Consider the following 17,576-nt stretch of genomic DNA (forward strand, 5'->3'; position numbering starts at 1 on the left):
CCTAAAGTCAATATTACCAGCGACCTAGCAAAGCCATCGTCATGGCCAGAGAGCAACAAGAGAGGAGGATAGAAGGATGCCAACATAAGCTCGTCGCGCTGAACGCCAGTTTACGAACAGAGCGTTAACAACATGGTTACAGCACGTTCCAACGAAGTTTAGGGAATTTTTAAGGGAGCAACGCGACACCCAATGCAACTACGACCTACCCTATGCCCAAGAGCTTACTTAGATGCAACCAACAATACAAGAATATGAAACTAGTGTTTAAATATTTTAGTTAGAATTTAAACGCCAAAATGGCATTGTCTACTACTCTTTCAAACTTAGAAAAGACAATAGTTCAGTTTGAACTTAACAACCATGAACACTTTTGCTACAATTTTTAAAAGGCCTAGTCTTGATTAACTTCAACCAACAAGTACTCCATGCAATAGTCCATACTTTATACTAAATCATAGGAACAAAATATTTAAGCACTATTTAATTACTTTGCTCAATATAACTCGCTAAAATAGTACTTTAACAAAAGTTCAGATCTTTGCCGACTTAACGAAAAGGTTGATTTTAATTCCCAATTTGATTTTTGGAGCTCCCAAGAACATTAGTTAACACGTTTATTTTCCAAAAATTAACGTTGCATTTTCACCTACACCACTTGCTCATCATCTTTACATAAGCACTATACACAAGTTACATTTTATTTTTGTTTATAGAAATTATTTTTCGTACCAAACAATTAAAACTACTTATTTTATTCTTCTTGTTAGGATTTTCATTAGCACATTTACGCACTAAGTAAATTAACTTAGATATTTATTTGATTTCTCTCAACCATAAAAGTGAGTCGCACATGGTTTGTTTATCATTTCATGTGTGTTTTAAAAATTTTAAACTCGAGAACTTGTTTTGTTAATTTCTCTTAGGCCTTAACCTAGGTGCTAAGCAAGCTCGTAACACCAGATGTGTTACACCTTTCCCCGCCTCACTATTCTATAAAATTAGGATAAACCTCTCTAAAAATTTGTATCATAACCACACATCCTCCCAAAACCTCACCGGCTGCCCCCACTCTAACTACCTTAAAGTGCCACAAACGAGAAAATCCTCCTTAGCCTTCATAAGGCCAGCCCAAAAATAAGATCCCTAGGCCTATGTTGCACTTGAGTAAGTGATTTATTAGACAAGTATTTCCTTCTTAGAAGGTTTTGCCAAACCCCATCCTCATTGACCAACCTGAACAACCACTTACTCAAAAGGCATCTATTTTGTTGTTCCAGATTAAGTATTCCTAGCCCACCAAAATCTTTTGGTGCACACAAAACACTCCACTTAGACAAAAGATATTTGTTCTTGTGTTCATCACATTGCCGGGAAAAGCGGAGCGATAATAATCTAATTTTGAAGGACTCCTCTAGGGATTTCAAAAAAAAAGATAACATAAACATAACTAAGTTAGTTAGCACCGAATTAATAAGAACAAGTCATCCACTAACTGAAGTAATTTACCTTTCCAGCTACTGAGTTTTTCCAGGAACCTCTCCTCAATACATGCCCGGTCCTCATCGGATAGTTTAACATGATTCATAGGAATACCTGGATACCTGAAAGGAAAATCACCTAACCGGCACCCAAACAAACGTGCATATTCCAGTTCACGGTCCTTGGCTCCACCATAGCAAAAAAGCTCACTTTTTGTGGAAATTAATTTTTAATTCTAATAATTGCTCAAGGTACTAAGCACTAGGATGAAAACGGTACGGATATTTTCCGACCGTATTCGAAACCGAATCCGTTTAGAGGGGGTTGAGATATGTCCGTATCCGAGTCCGGATATCCAACATCCGATACTGTATCCGTATCCGAATACTCAAATCGCATATTTATGATGTCGATATCCAATCGTATCATATCCGACATAGTTGACACTATCCGTATTCGAATCCGAATCCGAACAGAAATATGAAAACAAATGTAATATCGGTGATATCCGTCCGTATCCGATCCGTTTTCATCCCTGCACTAGCTTGATTCTTTGGCTTTTAGCATATCATGATCCCAAAATAAAATGGTGCCATCCGCATATTGCAAGATTGAAAGGCCATCATCAACCAAATGTGGGACAACTCCCTTCATTAATTTGTCCAGTAGTCTTAGCCTGAAAAATCAAAGTTGCTATCATATCTGCCACCAAATTAAATAGAATAGAGAGACAAGGGATCTCCCAGTCTTGCTCCATTATTGGTTTGGAAAAAAGAAGAAGACCCACCTCGTCATTCACTCTGATGTTGACGCTACCTCCCCTCATAGTTTGATCAATCCAATGACACCAAACAGGTGAAAAGTCTTTCATTTTTAAGTTTGTTGCAGAAAGACCATTTAATTTTGTTATAGGCTTTCTCAAAGCCTAACTTTAAGATTACCCCATGTAACTTTTTTCTATACGACTCCACCTCATATATAGGAGGAATAATCAGTCCAGACGATCCATATTACCAAAGATGGACATAAAGCTATAGCTTGCGATCCTAGTCAGCAAATTAATGCATGGATGCTGCTTGCATGCAGTGGGATCATAATATATATCATCGGATCCTAAGTCGATCGTGTAGGAGTAATAATCATATCATGCAATTAATAAAGGGCCGGGGTGGTGTCACGGTGTGGTGCAGTGCAGGGCACGCAGGGGCTGTGAATGCCCGCTGCAGAATATCACTGCCAACCTTGCTCTGTCATCACAAGAACAAGATTGCCTGCCTGCGCATTGCAACCGTACTGTACTGTATCAGTTTAACATCTACCCGGAGCCGGAGCCGGTGCCGGTCCATATGCATGCATGCTGATGGCTGATGCTGCTGACGATTCGTGCAATGGTGATCCGAATAGTAACGACATTATGGACGTGTTGGGCAGGGCTTCTCTCCGACTCCGGCTCTGTGGATGCCTTCCCTTGTTTCTGACTCCCAACCCATAATGTACTGCTCCTACTAGTAGGTACATAATTGGAACAGCAGGCGGATTAAACCAAGCATGTCTGCAGGTCGATCGGTCTGGGCTTGGGTCCATCATCAGCTTTGCATTGAGGTCGTCGTCCCAACAATTTTAGCCTGTTCGGTTGGAGCGGCTGGCTGGTGCTGGCCAGCCCTCTCACGCGGGCACAGTTAGAATATTATTTTTCTCTCACATCAAATCAATCAGCAGTAATAATCCACGAATCAGCAACTCCAGTCAAACAAGCTGAATTTCGGCCCGGCCGCCGGCGTTGCGGAGCAAACAAGCACATGCAGTTTGTAAATGAGCGGGCTACGTATGTCTCATATATATGTACAGTAGCGACAGTACTTGTACTGCTACTTTCATCAATCTACAGAAATACGTACTCCATATACATACATATGTTTGGGTGGTCCCGATCGATGGATCATGCATGTGATGAGTACGTTCTGAATAATGATCCTTGTTTCTTGTGTTGCTTTGCCTTGCCTTTTCATTGGTCATCGAAAAAGCAACACCAACAGGTAGCCTACCTACTAGCTGGCTCAGCTTCTGCATATAGTACACTCGAATCAACGGTCAAGTCTGCATGTGTGGTATGTGAAGAGATGACTTTGAGGAAGGCACCACGGCGTCGGCACGGGCTTCACGATGTACTCTTGCTGCTGCCCTGCGCTGCCTTCCTCAAAGTCATCTCTTGCTGCCTGCCCTGCGTATTCGTACATCAACTTCACGAGAGATCAGATGCTGCTGCTGCTGACTGCTGTACGTACCTCAGTAGAGTACGTACCCCTGTACCAGCAGCAGGTGTGCCTGCCTACTTTCATGAATTCCAAGATTCTCCACGATGTTGATCTCTTGCCGTTGCAGCACTAGCACTAGTGTTGCAGCAATCACTGGTACAAGTGTCATGCATGCATACATACATTTTCGAGACAAACAAAAGGACGGATTCTCGATAAATGTCATGTCATTCATCATCATCAGAGAGAAAGAAATTCAGGTCAGGTGAGAGGTGGAAGTGAAACCGTGCCCCCCGCCCCCGTGCGCCAAGACGAATAGACGATGACGAATCCAGTCAGGGTCAGGGCAGGGAGCCTAAGCGACTGACAGTCACAGCCTTATCGTTTGACTTGTCGTAAACTATTCTAAATTTAACAGTATTTTTCTTTCACACTAACCAGCCAATACTTTTTTATCAAAGGCTACCATCCCATGGCTTGGGAGTTTGGACGATCTATCCCCCTCTCTGATTTCTTCAGATGGAGTTGGTCAGTCAATCAGTCACCTGCCCAGCCCATGCATCCCCATCCCCATGTGACCAAGCTGCAGCAGCACTAGCTAGGAGCTATTGCTAGTCTGCTACTCATCCATCCTTACATATCTGGGATCTTCTATTGCTTGCTAGAGAGCCTTGAGAGCACCGAGGAGTCGGAGCATGAAGCAAAAAAAAAAACTAGTGGCTTCACCGGCTTCTAGTTTATTTTGAGAGGAGAGAAAATACGATCTAAAGTCTTCCACAGCTCTAACAAACACAGCCTTAAAATCCAATGCAACCACCTACAAAAATGATAGAGCTATAAGCATGTATAATGTCACCCATTTAAAAAAAACATGAGGGAGAGAGAGGATATAATGTCACACATGGAGCGCCACTGCCAGGTAATGTGTATGCTTGTACTACACTATGTATCATGCATACTTTATATCCACCTGCCCCATGCATTATTTCGTCCTGGTGACCGTTAAACTGGAGACAACAGTCTTAGCTTGCTGATGTAACTAACTACTGCTATCATATCATGTAGGATTAAGCTAGAAGGATGCATGACACTGACGCAACACTTGCTCGATTCAGTATATATCATCGGATCCTGAGTCGATCGTGTAGGAGTAATAATCATATCATGCAATTAATAAAGGGCCGGGGTGGTGTCACGGTGTGGTGCAGTGCAGGGCACGCAGGGGCTGTGAATGCCCGCTGCAGAATATCACTGGCAACCTTGCTCTGTCATCACAAGAACAAGATTGCCTGCCTGCGCATTGCAACCGTACTGTACTGTATCAGTTAACATCTACAGAGAGCTACGTACGTAACGTAGTATATCCTGCTGTCCTGCCAAAATACTCCGTATGTGATCATCATAGAGCTGTGTACGGGCGGGCATGCTTCACACAGACGCATGCAGTGATGGGTCGCGCTCGCCCCCCGAACCGGAGCCGGTGTCGGTCCTTATCCATGCATGCTGATGGCTGATGCTGCTGACGATTCATTGCCATTATATTATAGGCACCGTTTGGATTACCCATATCCAACTTGTTTGGCTTCTTTTTTTCAATCGGAATAGTATTTTTTTCTCACAACATTTCAGTTAGAACAGTGTTTTTCAGCCAAGATTCAGCAAGCCGAACGAGGCCATATTGCTGATCATGGCATTCGTGCAATGGTGATCTGAATAGTAACAACATTATAGACCCGTTTGACAGGGCTCCTCTTCGGCTCCGGCTCTGGCCGTGGATGCCTTCCCTTGTTTGTGACTCCCAACCCATAATGTACTGCTCCTACTAGGTACTTAATTGGAACAGCAGGCGGATTAAACCATGCATGTCTGCAGGTCGATCGGTCTGGGCTTGGGTCCATCATCAGCTTTGCATTTAGGTCGTCGTCCCAACATTTCGGCCCGGCCGCCGGCGTTGCGGAGCAAACAAGCAAATGCAGTTTGTAAATGAGTGGGCTACGTATGTCTCATATATATGTACAGTAGCGACAGTACTTGTACTGCTACTTTCATCAATCTACAGAAATACACCAATAATTTGGTTGATGGATCACATGAATGATGAGGATGCAATTGCAGCTATGTGTTCTGAAAAACACCAACAAACATTGCTGTGATCCTCCTATATGTAGATGATGGAGGGGACAATTCAAGGATCCATGGCTTTATTATAGCAAATGGGGTCCAGGATTGCAAGTACTGGAGTACATCTAGATGAAGAAGGGCTGTGTCTGTCTAGGAAAGAAAATGGTCCCTAAATCCAACATGCAGGCAGCAGTAGGCTACTGTAAGTTGGATCGATGCATGCAAGTGATGGAACTGCAGGGACCTCACGGCATGCCATGATGCCATGACAATGGCAAAGCCAATAGGCACAAGTAAAAAACCAGAAAACCACTTGTGAGCCAAAAAAAAAATCAAAAACTACAGCTCAAGCAAACCGGCCCTGTTCTTGGAAAGCTAGAATGACGTATGCATGCAGCAGGAGCACCAGAAATGCCTATATGTTGAACAGTACTTGCCAGTAGTAGCTTACAACAAAGAGCAAATATTCCATGCGCCAAAGGATTATGGCCACACCCAAATACAATGGAAAATCATCATTAAGTGTCAAACTTGGTCAGGCTACTGAACATTACACAGTACAATAACAAACAAGATGTTTCTGTAAAGTTGACCAGAAGACGAGAGAGTTATCAACAAACCAAAGACGAGCAAGCAAAAGAATATTAAACAGGCCAGAATCGAGCACGGAGGCGGACGGCCCGGGAGGCGATTTCTCTCAGAGTGTCTCTTGCTGTGGACACGTCGTTCCGTGGCTGCCTCTCCTGCTCAGGCTCCTCAAAGGCATTCATGAACTCCTCCTGTTGCAACCTGTAAGCCAACGCAGCATCTTCAGATTGGTCTAATCTTACTGCGCTCCTTCTGTTACGGCTTCTTGTGCTGCCATGTGTGCTGATGAAGTTCGCACTAGTGTTGGTGCCTGTTGTGCTGCCGGGTTCGATGAACGTCCTGTAGCTGCTTCTTGTTCTACCTTCGGTGATGAAGCTGCTGCTGCTCCTAGTTCTAGTTCTCATACCGGTGCCACCTTGTGATAACCTATTAGCTCTCAGTGGGCTACGGTTCACACCCTTGTTGCATGGTGAAGGTGGTGAGGTTGAACTCTTTCTTGCCTCAACTTCACTGGGAAATAAGAGCTGAATGGTGTTCCAGAGTACAGTGTTGATGGTGCACGATCTTGAGTTGCTGCAGAGTTACAATCATTTAGTCAAAGCCTTTACAGTTTATTGACCAAACACATCTTTTTTCGAGATTGCACGGCTTTGAGGAAAGACTTACCTGATTAATTGCCTGCATTTTGGACACCGTTTTCCGCACTTGGCTGCAGCATGTCTTAAGCATTTCATGCAGAAGCTGTTAAATAGAATAGCAGTAATATGAGTTTCAGAACAGTTTACAGAGTAATGAATAAACTGACTTAAAATATTCAACAACATAATTGCATCAAAGAATGTTCAATTCAAAAAAGTTTCAGGTAACACCGGTATAATGAGCAAAATTTTAGATTGGTGGACAATGTACAGATAACCACCACTCAGTTGAGATATTTGAAATGATAAACCTCAGGATTAAAAAAAGCCCTCTTAGTACAATACCAATTTATTTCCACTCCAGCCTAACAATGAGAATTGTATTCCATAGTCCTATATGCATAGAATCAGAAAAACAAGATTTGTGAACTGAAATCTACACGGTAAACAAGCTTTCAGTGCCCCATATTTGCTATGAAACTGACAGACTAAGGGGGTGTTTGTTTCTTTAGTCGCTCCTAAATTCATGCCACATCGAATGTTTAGATACTAATAAGGAGCATTAAATATAGATTAATTACAAAACCAATTACATAGATGGAGGCTAATTTGAGAGACGAATTTTTTAAGCCTAATTAATCCATCATTAGCATATGTTTACTGTAGCACCACGTTGTCGAATCATGGGCTAATTAGGCTTAAAAGATTCGTCTCGCAAATTAGTCGCAAGTTGTGCAATTAGTTTCGTAATTAGTCTATATTTAATACTCCATGCATGTGTCCAAACATTCGATATGACAGGAATTTTAGGAGCTCCTGTAGAAACCAAACAAGCCCTAATCTTTATTGAAGCAAGAATGTACGTGGTCAGCAAGAATGTACACTTCGAACGGTTGAAGCAATCATCTATTGACATTCCTTAGCAGAATAGCAGGCAGCAACCAAAATGAACAAATATGTTGAGAAAGCAACTGCATTGTATGAACTATACAGTAATTCTTGCTATGTTCCCTGCCGGATACATTGCTTTCCGAATTCAAGTAACCTTTTTTACTCAAAGCACAGTCAAAGTACCGATGAAAATCCTAGTACTCCAGTCTTGTATATAAACAAAATCAGGAAAAAAAAAAAAGGAATTGCAAATGCGAAGAAGTGCACATGTACATTGTAAGCTTTTGTGGTCCATTTGCCCGGGGTAATTAACAGGCTTCTCCGACACTAACCAACAGAATTTTACAATTCCAAGATCATTCGTTAAACTGCACTTTTAACAACAGAAGAAATCACTTTCTGACTGGCAATCAGCATACAAAATGAACTGTGCAACTCACAGGAAGCAACTGACATCCTACGGTTGCACACGGCACAAACAAAATGAACCAGGGAAAGTTTTTTATTTCTTCTCTTTGCATACAGAATTCAAGCAACCACTTTTTTTTTTCCAAAAGCACAGTTAGAAATTACCTGTGCCCACAGGGCGTGGTGGTCGGCTCAAAGCAGATCTCCAGGCAAATCTGCACAATAAGCAACTCCCAAATCAATCCCCAATACCATCTAGTATGCAATCACAGATGTAACATCATATCATAGAAAAGAAAAGAAGCACCCTTACCGCACAAGAGAGCTCCTCCCGGAGGCGATCCATACACGGCATGTTACCGGTGGCCGCTGCCTTCTCGCCAGATCCTGACGCCTCCTTGTCGCCCACAAGGACAACCTTCTCTTCCTCCTTGGCGGCCTTCACTTCCGATTTGCCGACTAGGGGATTTTCCAAATCAACGACAGATAGAGAACGCCCAAGAAGATTATACTCCTAGCACGAATGTGCCCAAGAAAATCGATTCAATCTTAGGAACAAACCTGCCGCAGTGTCCGTCTTGTCGTCGTCGTCGTCGAGCGCGAGAACCACCGGCGGGATCTTAGCCGGAAACTGCCTACGGGGCCTCCTCTTTCTACGAGAAGGCGGCATTCAGACGGACGGGATCATGAACCCGAGCAGGAAAAGAATTAGGCGGGTCGGCCGCCGTACCTGGTGCTGGATCCGGCGCTGCCGCCGGCGGAGGAGGTGGAGGCCCGCCTCTTGCGACGGGACTCGCGGACGGGGGTGTCCTCGACGACCATCGCGGCGAGGACGGACTCCTCGTCCCACCCGGCCAGCTCGGCGGCCGACCGGAACCGCGGGCAGAGCAGGTCGGCGCCGTCCTTGGGCGCCGCCGCCCCATGGCGACGCGGCGCGGATCTGGGGCTGCCGCCCGCGCCTCTGGACGCCATCCCTAGCTCCCTCTCTCTCTCTGTATCTGGCGACTGCGATTTGGCAGCCGTTGTGGGGGCTGAGGGGGGGAAGAAGAAGCAACGGTCGGCCCGCGGATCGGGAATTTCGAATGGGAGCGGAAGGCGGCGGCTCTGCCCTGCATTGGGTGTGTGTTTTAACCCTTACTTAACCTAGGGATCGCCTTTCAAAAAAAAAAGAAAAAAGAAAACCTAGGGATCAAAATTTATGAGAAATTTTCGAATTTTAAAAGTGTCTTATCACATTAAGGTATGTGTGTTATTGGAAACTCTAGACTCATATTTCCTATTGTTTATGTTGTGTACTAGTTTATGTTCTGTATTCTTCTACTAATAGATGTGTAGTAATAAATCATGCTAAATATTTTGTTTAAATCTATAAATTTGGAAAATCATATCTCTCGTTAGGATCTAAAAGAATTTATGAAATCTCATGAATTTCCATAATTTTCGACATGGCTAAAAAAATCGAATATTGTAATTGATAACCTTGATAAAGATTTTTCATTGGAAACTTTTTTATTTAGATTCTCCCAAAAACGTTTTAACACAAATTAGGGAATGATTGGACGGCGGCGTGGGAAAGCGCACAAGAGATTTGTCAGGGTTGTAACCCCGGGGTGTCTCAAGGCACCGATTAGTTAGCAGGCCACGCGGCCCGCAACACAATGGCTAACAAAGGCCCGAACGAAGGCCCAACGAAAGCCGAGCGGAGCAGGCCAGGCGCCTGCTCTGACAAGACCAAGCATGCCACACCGACCCCGCAAGGACCGAGGGGACAGCAGTCACCTCGGCCCGGTCAGCCACCATCCCTACGCCACGTCGCACTGACAAGACAACACCGCAAGGCGGTGGTAATGGGTACGATACCCACCGTCTAAATATGGACCGAGTATACGCTTGTACGATCCCACCCACTACGGGATGAGATCCACGACAAGAGACTCGACGAGAAGGCCATCCAGACCAGCAGAGTGCCCCGACCCCGACGATCGAGGGGCGTGGCTCTCAATCCCGTAAAGCCTCCAAGCGAACGACGACCCGAGGCGGTTACCTACTTCGAGTACGACGCCCCCTGAGAACCAGGAGACGATGACGAAGGCCACGACTGACACCGTGTTGCACAAGACAGCTGACGAACCACAACGAGGCCAGAAGACGATGACAATAGCAACGACCGAACGTGCACCAAGAGACGGTGTAGCTTGCAAGCCAAGTTAGTTAGGCCCTCCCTCAGGCTCTTGACCCTTCGGTCGGGAGAACCTCCTTTTTGTATAAGCCTTGGCCCCGGACTCTATATAAGGACAGCCAGGGCACCCATCTCGGGGACGACATTCACATCATCTATCATTTCATTCATTCACCATTGTAGTAGGGCTCCTGGAGCTTCTCTTCGGGCAGCCCTTCTTCTAGCATAGGTCCTTCCATCTCTTTCACCCTTCTTGCATCCTCATTGTAAGAACTTCAGAGCATTTAAACGAGGAACACGCACTCGATCATCTCTGAGACTGGACGTAGGGCTCCAGTCTGAACCAGTATAAATCATCGTGTCTATTGGATGCTACCCTCGTCTTCCTAGAGCAACGCGGCAATCGTATAAATTTACTAGTCTAGTTTACAAAACACCAAGATTGCTCCTCAATGTTTGATTTCGAGCACATGAGGTCGGATCTACATGCCTGGTGAGCGCTCCCAAGCCAGGGTTGTATCCAAACACAGCCTTAAGGCCTGCTTGGAGGGGCTTCGTGCGGCCTTGACTTTACACTGTAGCATTTTTTATTTTTTATTTTTGGTCTGGTGGAGCTGTTGGTGCTCCAAAACTGTGGCTCTCCGACTTCTTTATTTCCTCAGTTCATTGTGGCTAGAGACAGGGCTAGAGCCGTTTTGCCCTGTGCTACAGTGTAAAATTGTAAGTTATAGTGCTTGGACGAAAGGAGCTAAAACCCACCCTAAACCGCCAAACGAGCCCGGTGGCCGTTTCTGGTTCCTCGGCAGAACAGAAGAATGGATTCAACTCGGAACCGCTTCGGGGTGCCAAACAGGGGTCCATGTCCCTGCTGCTGGTGACCAAGACCTTACAACACTACTCCGAATCCAAGTGTAGTGAAAAATCGCTGTAATTTCCTTATTCTTCGTATCAGGTTTTACTTTTACCTATTATAAAAAAAAAGTTTTACTTTTACCTGCGTAACATAGTGCAGCAGCCACAGCCAGCAGCTCTGTTTTGTTTAGCCAGACTAGAAAATTACTAATAGGGTGTTATGGACACGGAAATCAGTTTTTAAATTTGATAACCTAACTGAAGCATCTGTACAGATTAATAGACCACCGATACATTTAACTCTTTAAAGTATGTACTGTTATTAAAAATTCATATAAATAGAAATGTGCTAAAAAATTATAGCTTTTGTGGGGTAACAACTTATGCAATCCGTTTATCTTTATTACACCTTAAAATGATTAATTGAAAAAAATATATAATTGTTTGGAAGCGAGAAATGTTTTAGATTGTAAGGCCCTGTTTGATCCTCCCCTTTAAACTTTAGAGCTAAAGCTTCAAAAAGATGATCTAAAATTAGTTCTAAACTTTAGCCCACCTCACATTAGAGTTTTAGACATTAAAAATGAGCTAAAGTGCTTTAAAGTTTAGAGACCTCTAAAGTTTAGAGGTAGGGATCCAAACAAGCCCTAAGTAGAAGCAGTAGAGTTGCTGTCAAACGCATAAAGAGAGACATTTCGGAGAAAATCACTTGGAACCGATTTTTGTTTTTATACTAATTGAGATAAACATCTTCTGATCTAGTTCTAGTTTTAATAATTTAGCAAGCTAGCCAAAGGGTTCTATAAAATGATTTTGATTCATCAGATAAATGTTTTAAAAATATTCCAATCCAAAATATTTTTACGAGAATCTAAAACCTATCAACCAAGAGGATTTAAGAAAAGGAATCAGGAAGAACTACTCGGTGACCGTTGTGGTTCCGAGGCGGAAAAAGAAGAATCGATTCAACTCGAAACCTCGCTCCGAGCTGACACACACACACACACACACACACACACACACACACACACACATACCTAAACAAGCCCGCCCTGCTCCTCCGACAGAACCAACGTCCACGTCGCGCGGAATTCCTCCCACCGTCGGATCTGCCATTCGATGGATGAGATTTATTGAATCAAATTTTACAGGGATCAGCTTCTTCAGCTTCTACTTACCACCTGCAACTTTTCATCAGCTTCTATTTATCTTGCTGGGCTCCTAATGAGAATCCAGGAAAACAAAATAAATACCCAACTCATGATTCTCCTTCCCGACCCTTCTCAAAAAAATCTCGCCTCCTCCCGTACAGGCTGCCTCACCGCTTCCTCTCTCTCGCTCCTGTCTCCCTCCTCCCCCGACGCGGGCGGAGCGCCGGCGCTCGCGGCACACGGTGCAGCGGCCAGCCCCGTGAGGCCCGCTGGTGGCCGTCCCCGGTCACGGAGCGGCGCGGGTCGGCCTCGCCGGTGGCCGCGGCGGCGGATCCCCGTGCGCTGCCTCCTCCTGATGGTTTGTAGCCGCTCCATGAAACCCTAGGTGCCTCCTCTGACGGTTGCGGCGAGGCTCACGACTGTATCTCACCGAGGCCGTGCTCGTGGGCGTCCCCAGTGCTGCCTCCTCCCACTGGTAAGAAACCCTACCTGCCTCTTCGGCGGCGGCTCCGAAGCTCGCGACAGCAGGCAGCAGCAGCCACGTGCGGGGGCTGGCCTTTTGGGATGCCCCTGTTCCAGGGATTTCTTTGGTATTTCTTTTTAAAATTTTGGGTGAATCGATGTAGAGTATATGGAGGCCAATCCATTCCCTTGGCGGGAGATGTTTCCAAGAGGCTGATGTTCAATCTATGACATATCGATAGGTAACCTGTGAGTCAATTTTTGATCGATTCTTCTCGTTCTCGATTCTGATAAATATGCATGTGTAAATCTTCCACTTGCAGGTCGTTCATACATGGGGAACTGCATACTCAATAGCGGCTGAGGCCATCGGCTGCTGGCAGGTAAAGATAGGCTTACATTTGGCCCTTTCGGTGTGGTTTACTTTTATTTATAGATAGATTTCCTGTAATGTGTGCCTCCTTCTTGATCTTTTGTTGGATCCCCATTTTTCCCTGTAGAGTGCACGTCGTCTTCTACCAGGTTTATAGGGGCAGGCTAAACAAAAAAAAAACAGGCAATTAGTGACTCCCTTTTTTGTGCGCCAATAGTTCAACTTAAATTTCTGGACAAAGCACTTTGTAGGTCCCTGCAGGTGTGAGATTGGTACATGTATATTTCCTCGCACTATGGATGGCCACGCAGTAGTAGACACATGATGAGAATTTATTGCTGCTCCTTGCTATGCTTCTTGCCAACAATTTATAAGGTAAAGTACATCTACTTGATTTTAAAATCCTTTTATGAGTCTACTATAATGATGGTTACATTCTTTCATGATTCTATGACAGGTATACTGCTTTCTTAGATGTAGCCTTTGCTACTTGGTGAAATAAAGAAAGGCATCCCTTCATCTAATGGTAATTAAACATACTGCTTGCTCAGAAATTAGTGAGCCTATAGGTGCCACACAGAGCTACGTGACCCCATGTATTATATATTCTAATATAATTAGCTACCATTGCCAATTTTGTGAGAAGCTATGTGATCAAAAGTAAATGAACGGGCCTCCTCACTAATATATTCGAGTATGCTGATGCAGTTATGCATCTACAGGTGCCTCTCCAAAACATAGTTATCGACATCAAATATATGATATATCCATCAACAAGGGCTGGTCTGTTGGCCTTACCTTGCTGTCGGACATTCTTTGAGATTTCTAATTTTTGGGTTAACCATACAATCTGGCTCGTGGCAAGTCAATGTATCTGGATTTTGTGTGCTCATGGTTGGAGAACTAAATAAGCTGCAGTTACAGGTTATGAAGTTCAGGCCGACAATGGGTCCAGCAAAGGTGTGCATGGGGATTGAAATGATGCCATGTCAGGTGCTCCTCTTGGTTCCCAAAGTTGCATTTCTTTTTCACCTTTGCGAGGCAGAACTGCCAACTAGCCTAGTGGTTAGAGTACCTGAGTAGCACCCAGCAGACCTAGGTTCGACTCCCCGTGGGAGCGAATTTAAACAGGTCTGCATTATTAAAAAAAAATAGGTTGGGGTTTCCCTTGCTGACTTCGGTCAAAAAACAAGCATTATCTAAGTAGTGGATGCTTCCTGCACTTTTAGTTGCATTGTTTCTCTTGATGTTTACTTCAGTTTCTACATATATTATGATTTAGGAATATCTCAAGCTGCTGACTGAGTTGTGCGGATCGTTAATGGAATGATTTATACTTCTCCGCCTTTGTTTCCAAATAGAAATTTAGATGAATACTGATGTCAGTTTTTGCGCTACCTTTCCTTCTTATGATTACTGGAGCTATGCAGCTTGCGTATGCAGGGTGCTGCGACTTTCGCGCTACCTTTCCATCTTTTGATCACTGGAATAATGCAACTTGCTGTAGGTTGACATTTTTTTAGATGGCACTTTCTTTGTTCACTTGGACACCATAGCAATAACAAAAAAAAAGTTTTGTCACAACATATGCAAGTGTGTTTCTTCTATGAGTCTGGTAAACAATGCCAGTATTAATTGTACTTACAGTATCCACTATTTTTTATCCCTATTGGTTCTTCTCTTTGAAGCTTTTTGTATAGATTTTAGGCCCTTTCTGCAGTTCATGTTTCTCCTTTTTCCAATAAAAAAGAATTAGCCATTGTTCGGTTTAGCTGCAATGCTAACTTGGGACGATTCCCACTCAAAATGTTTGCCTAATTTACATAATCTTAGATGACCTAAAATAAATCCTGCCCACATTGCTAGCTAGCCAAACAGGCCCTTAAGAATTTTCTCCACCTACTATGCCTTACCTGACAGATCTTGGGGTTAACCTTCGTTTCTTTGTTTGCAAAATATCAGGGAGTAGTGGATGTAGCTCTTTCTGTGAATTGTTGATTTTAGAATGTACCAGGTAATACAAGCCATCCATACTTACTTTTCCACTTATTTACTTACTTTTCCACTTATTATTTTCTAGTGTTTCTGTCCTTCTACTAAAATGATATCCGTTGTTGCAACTTGATATGGGTCAGCCTACATATAGCGACTGCAGGATTGCATGACATTTAGTCACTGTACTATCGGAAACACAAAAATGTGGAGTTGTAGTGGAGGTTGCTGCTATAGATTAGCACGCATTTTGTAGGCCTTCCCTTGGTGTATTACTGATTGAGTAGAGTACTATATTCAGATATATGATTCTACCATAAATGCTCCATCTCTGATCAGTATATGTGATTTTCAAATACATAATTTTATAACATAAAGTTCACACTTAGTTCAGGTTAACCATACTCTATTTTTACTTCAGGATTTTAGTTGCAGACCATATTAGAATTTTGGTTTATTACTTTTACTGAATCGGCATCTTTTTTTTAAATTGTTTGGCCAACAATACAAATACCAGTTGTCGGATACCGTGAGAAGGGGTACCCTAAGCAAGAACCAAAAAACGACTGCTTAGACTTCGTAAAAGTCGAAACCAGCTAAACACCGCTGGCCTCGGCCGATTCTCCGACTCGCCCGAGGCCCCCTCACCGCTGACCTCGGGCGATCCCCCACCAAAGGCCTCGGCCGACCCCCTCTCGTCGCAGGCCTCGGCCGGGCCGCCGACCCTCCGTCTCGCGCGAGGCGGGCTCGGCAGCACTCCGCTGCCTCTTCCTTCACCCGTCCCTCTGACAAAAACATCGTGTCGCATTAACTCAGCCAACTGCTGCCCCTGACATCGGCCGCATGCTCGGCACAGTACAGCGGAATGGCCGACGGGACAGGAGGCAGGACTGGGCAGGGGTTACCCGCCACTGTGCTAACCACTATGCACATGGTTGACGCCCATGCCTCACTATGCTGCCAACTCCTGCTCCGAGAACAACGCAGCGTGGGGAGCCACGTCTGGGATACTGTGGCCTCAGAATCAGTACCCAGGACCAATAATTCCCTCCAAGGCCTCGGCAATTTGCTTCAGGGGCTCGGCAGCCTGAGGATCCATGTCCGCCGAGCCCCCCACGATGGCTCGGCCTCGGCATCTGCAGAGCCACAGCTCCCTACGACGTCATCACACGATGACCAGCACTTCGCCCGCCATGTCCTGCATCAAGCTGTACTGGAGCCCCACGACGCACAAGATCAAGTATGACCGGCGCGTCACTTCTGCACGACAAGGACGGGGCCACTCCATCGACCATACCACAACAGTGGCCGGCTACAGGGCTCAGACACGCCACCCCCATTTATAGAGCAGGAGGTCTTGGCATCCTGACGCCAACTCCGCTTCGCGCGAGGCTCCCCAGGGAAGGCCTCGGCAAGGAACGCCGTCTCCGCCCCGCCCGAGGCTCTCCACGGAAGGCCTCGGCAGGAAGCGCGTTCTCCGTATCGCGCGAGGCCTCTCGCACGAGGCCTCGGCAAGGAGCCTGATCTCCGTCTCGCGCGAGGCCTCATTCTCTGTGTCGCTCGAGGCCGGCTTGTCCGTGGTCCGTCGCCCCCCGCCTCGGTCAACCCTCCCGACAGCGCGTCACGTCTCATTAATACTTTCAACCACTCCCGCAAATCTCAGCCGGACAGCGGCTCAACATCACAGAATGGCCGACGCGACCCGAAGTCGCATCAGCGTCGTACCGGCTGGGACAGGGCACGGCGGGGGTTACCGGCAACTGTGTCCCAGCACTGTGTCCACGATCAGCGCCTGGGACAGGGTATGATGGGGGTTACCGGTAACTGTGTCCCAGCACTGTGTCCATGATCAGCGCCTGGGACAGGGTATGACGGGGGTTACCGGCCACTGTGCCCTAACGCTGCACCCACGACCCGCCGCCCGCTCAAGGCCTCGGCACTGTACACCGGGGCCTCGGCAATCTCAGGGTTCATGTCTGCCGAGACCCCCCCACCGCAGTACAAGCCTCGGCACCGACCAGGCCTCAGCCTCGCGCACAATCTGTCCACCGGGGCTTGCACGTTCGCCGCCACGTCCGCTCCGAGACATTCCTAGGGCTCCCACGATGCACAGGACCTGATGGGACAACCACGCCGCTCCAGTATTCCAAGGACGGATCGCTCCTACGGCCACGCCGCCACCGG

The 17,576-nt window shown here is 45.6% G+C and overlaps 1 protein-coding gene and 2 long non-coding RNA genes across 3 annotated transcripts in view; 2 read left to right on the forward strand and 1 right to left on the reverse strand.

Annotated features, from left to right (window-relative positions):
* Positions 1 to 6,305: 6,305 nt before the first annotated feature.
* LOC136552978 (uncharacterized) lies at positions 6,306 to 9,472 on the reverse strand. The gene is made up of 6 exons (XM_066544566.1): positions 9,114 to 9,472; positions 8,945 to 9,036; positions 8,697 to 8,842; positions 8,549 to 8,598; positions 7,113 to 7,187; positions 6,306 to 7,019 (listed from the first exon to the last, which is right to left on the reverse strand). Exons 1-6 carry the CDS (start codon positions 9,353 to 9,355, stop codon positions 6,503 to 6,505), a joined length of 1,122 nt encoding a protein of 373 aa, XP_066400663.1. The 5' UTR covers positions 9,356 to 9,472; the 3' UTR covers positions 6,306 to 6,502.
* Positions 9,473 to 12,961: 3,489 nt separating this feature from the next.
* Positions 12,962 to 13,704, forward strand: LOC136552979 (uncharacterized). The gene is made up of 3 exons (XR_010782900.1): positions 12,962 to 13,269; positions 13,351 to 13,410; positions 13,528 to 13,704. It is a non-coding gene; the product is annotated as an uncharacterized lncRNA (long non-coding RNA).
* Positions 13,705 to 14,111: 407 nt separating this feature from the next.
* Positions 14,112 to 17,576, forward strand: part of LOC136552980 (uncharacterized) — a 29,301-nt gene continuing 25,836 nt past the window's right edge. The window contains exons 1-2 of the long non-coding RNA XR_010782901.1: positions 14,112 to 14,393; positions 15,363 to 15,414. This is a non-coding gene — a long non-coding RNA (uncharacterized lncRNA). The remainder of the gene's footprint in view (positions 14,394 to 15,362; positions 15,415 to 17,576) is intronic.

Source organism: Miscanthus floridulus, chromosome 4 (assembly GCF_019320115.1).
Source record: "Miscanthus floridulus cultivar M001 chromosome 4, ASM1932011v1, whole genome shotgun sequence".
NCBI lineage: Eukaryota > Viridiplantae > Streptophyta > Magnoliopsida > Poales > Poaceae > Miscanthus > Miscanthus floridulus.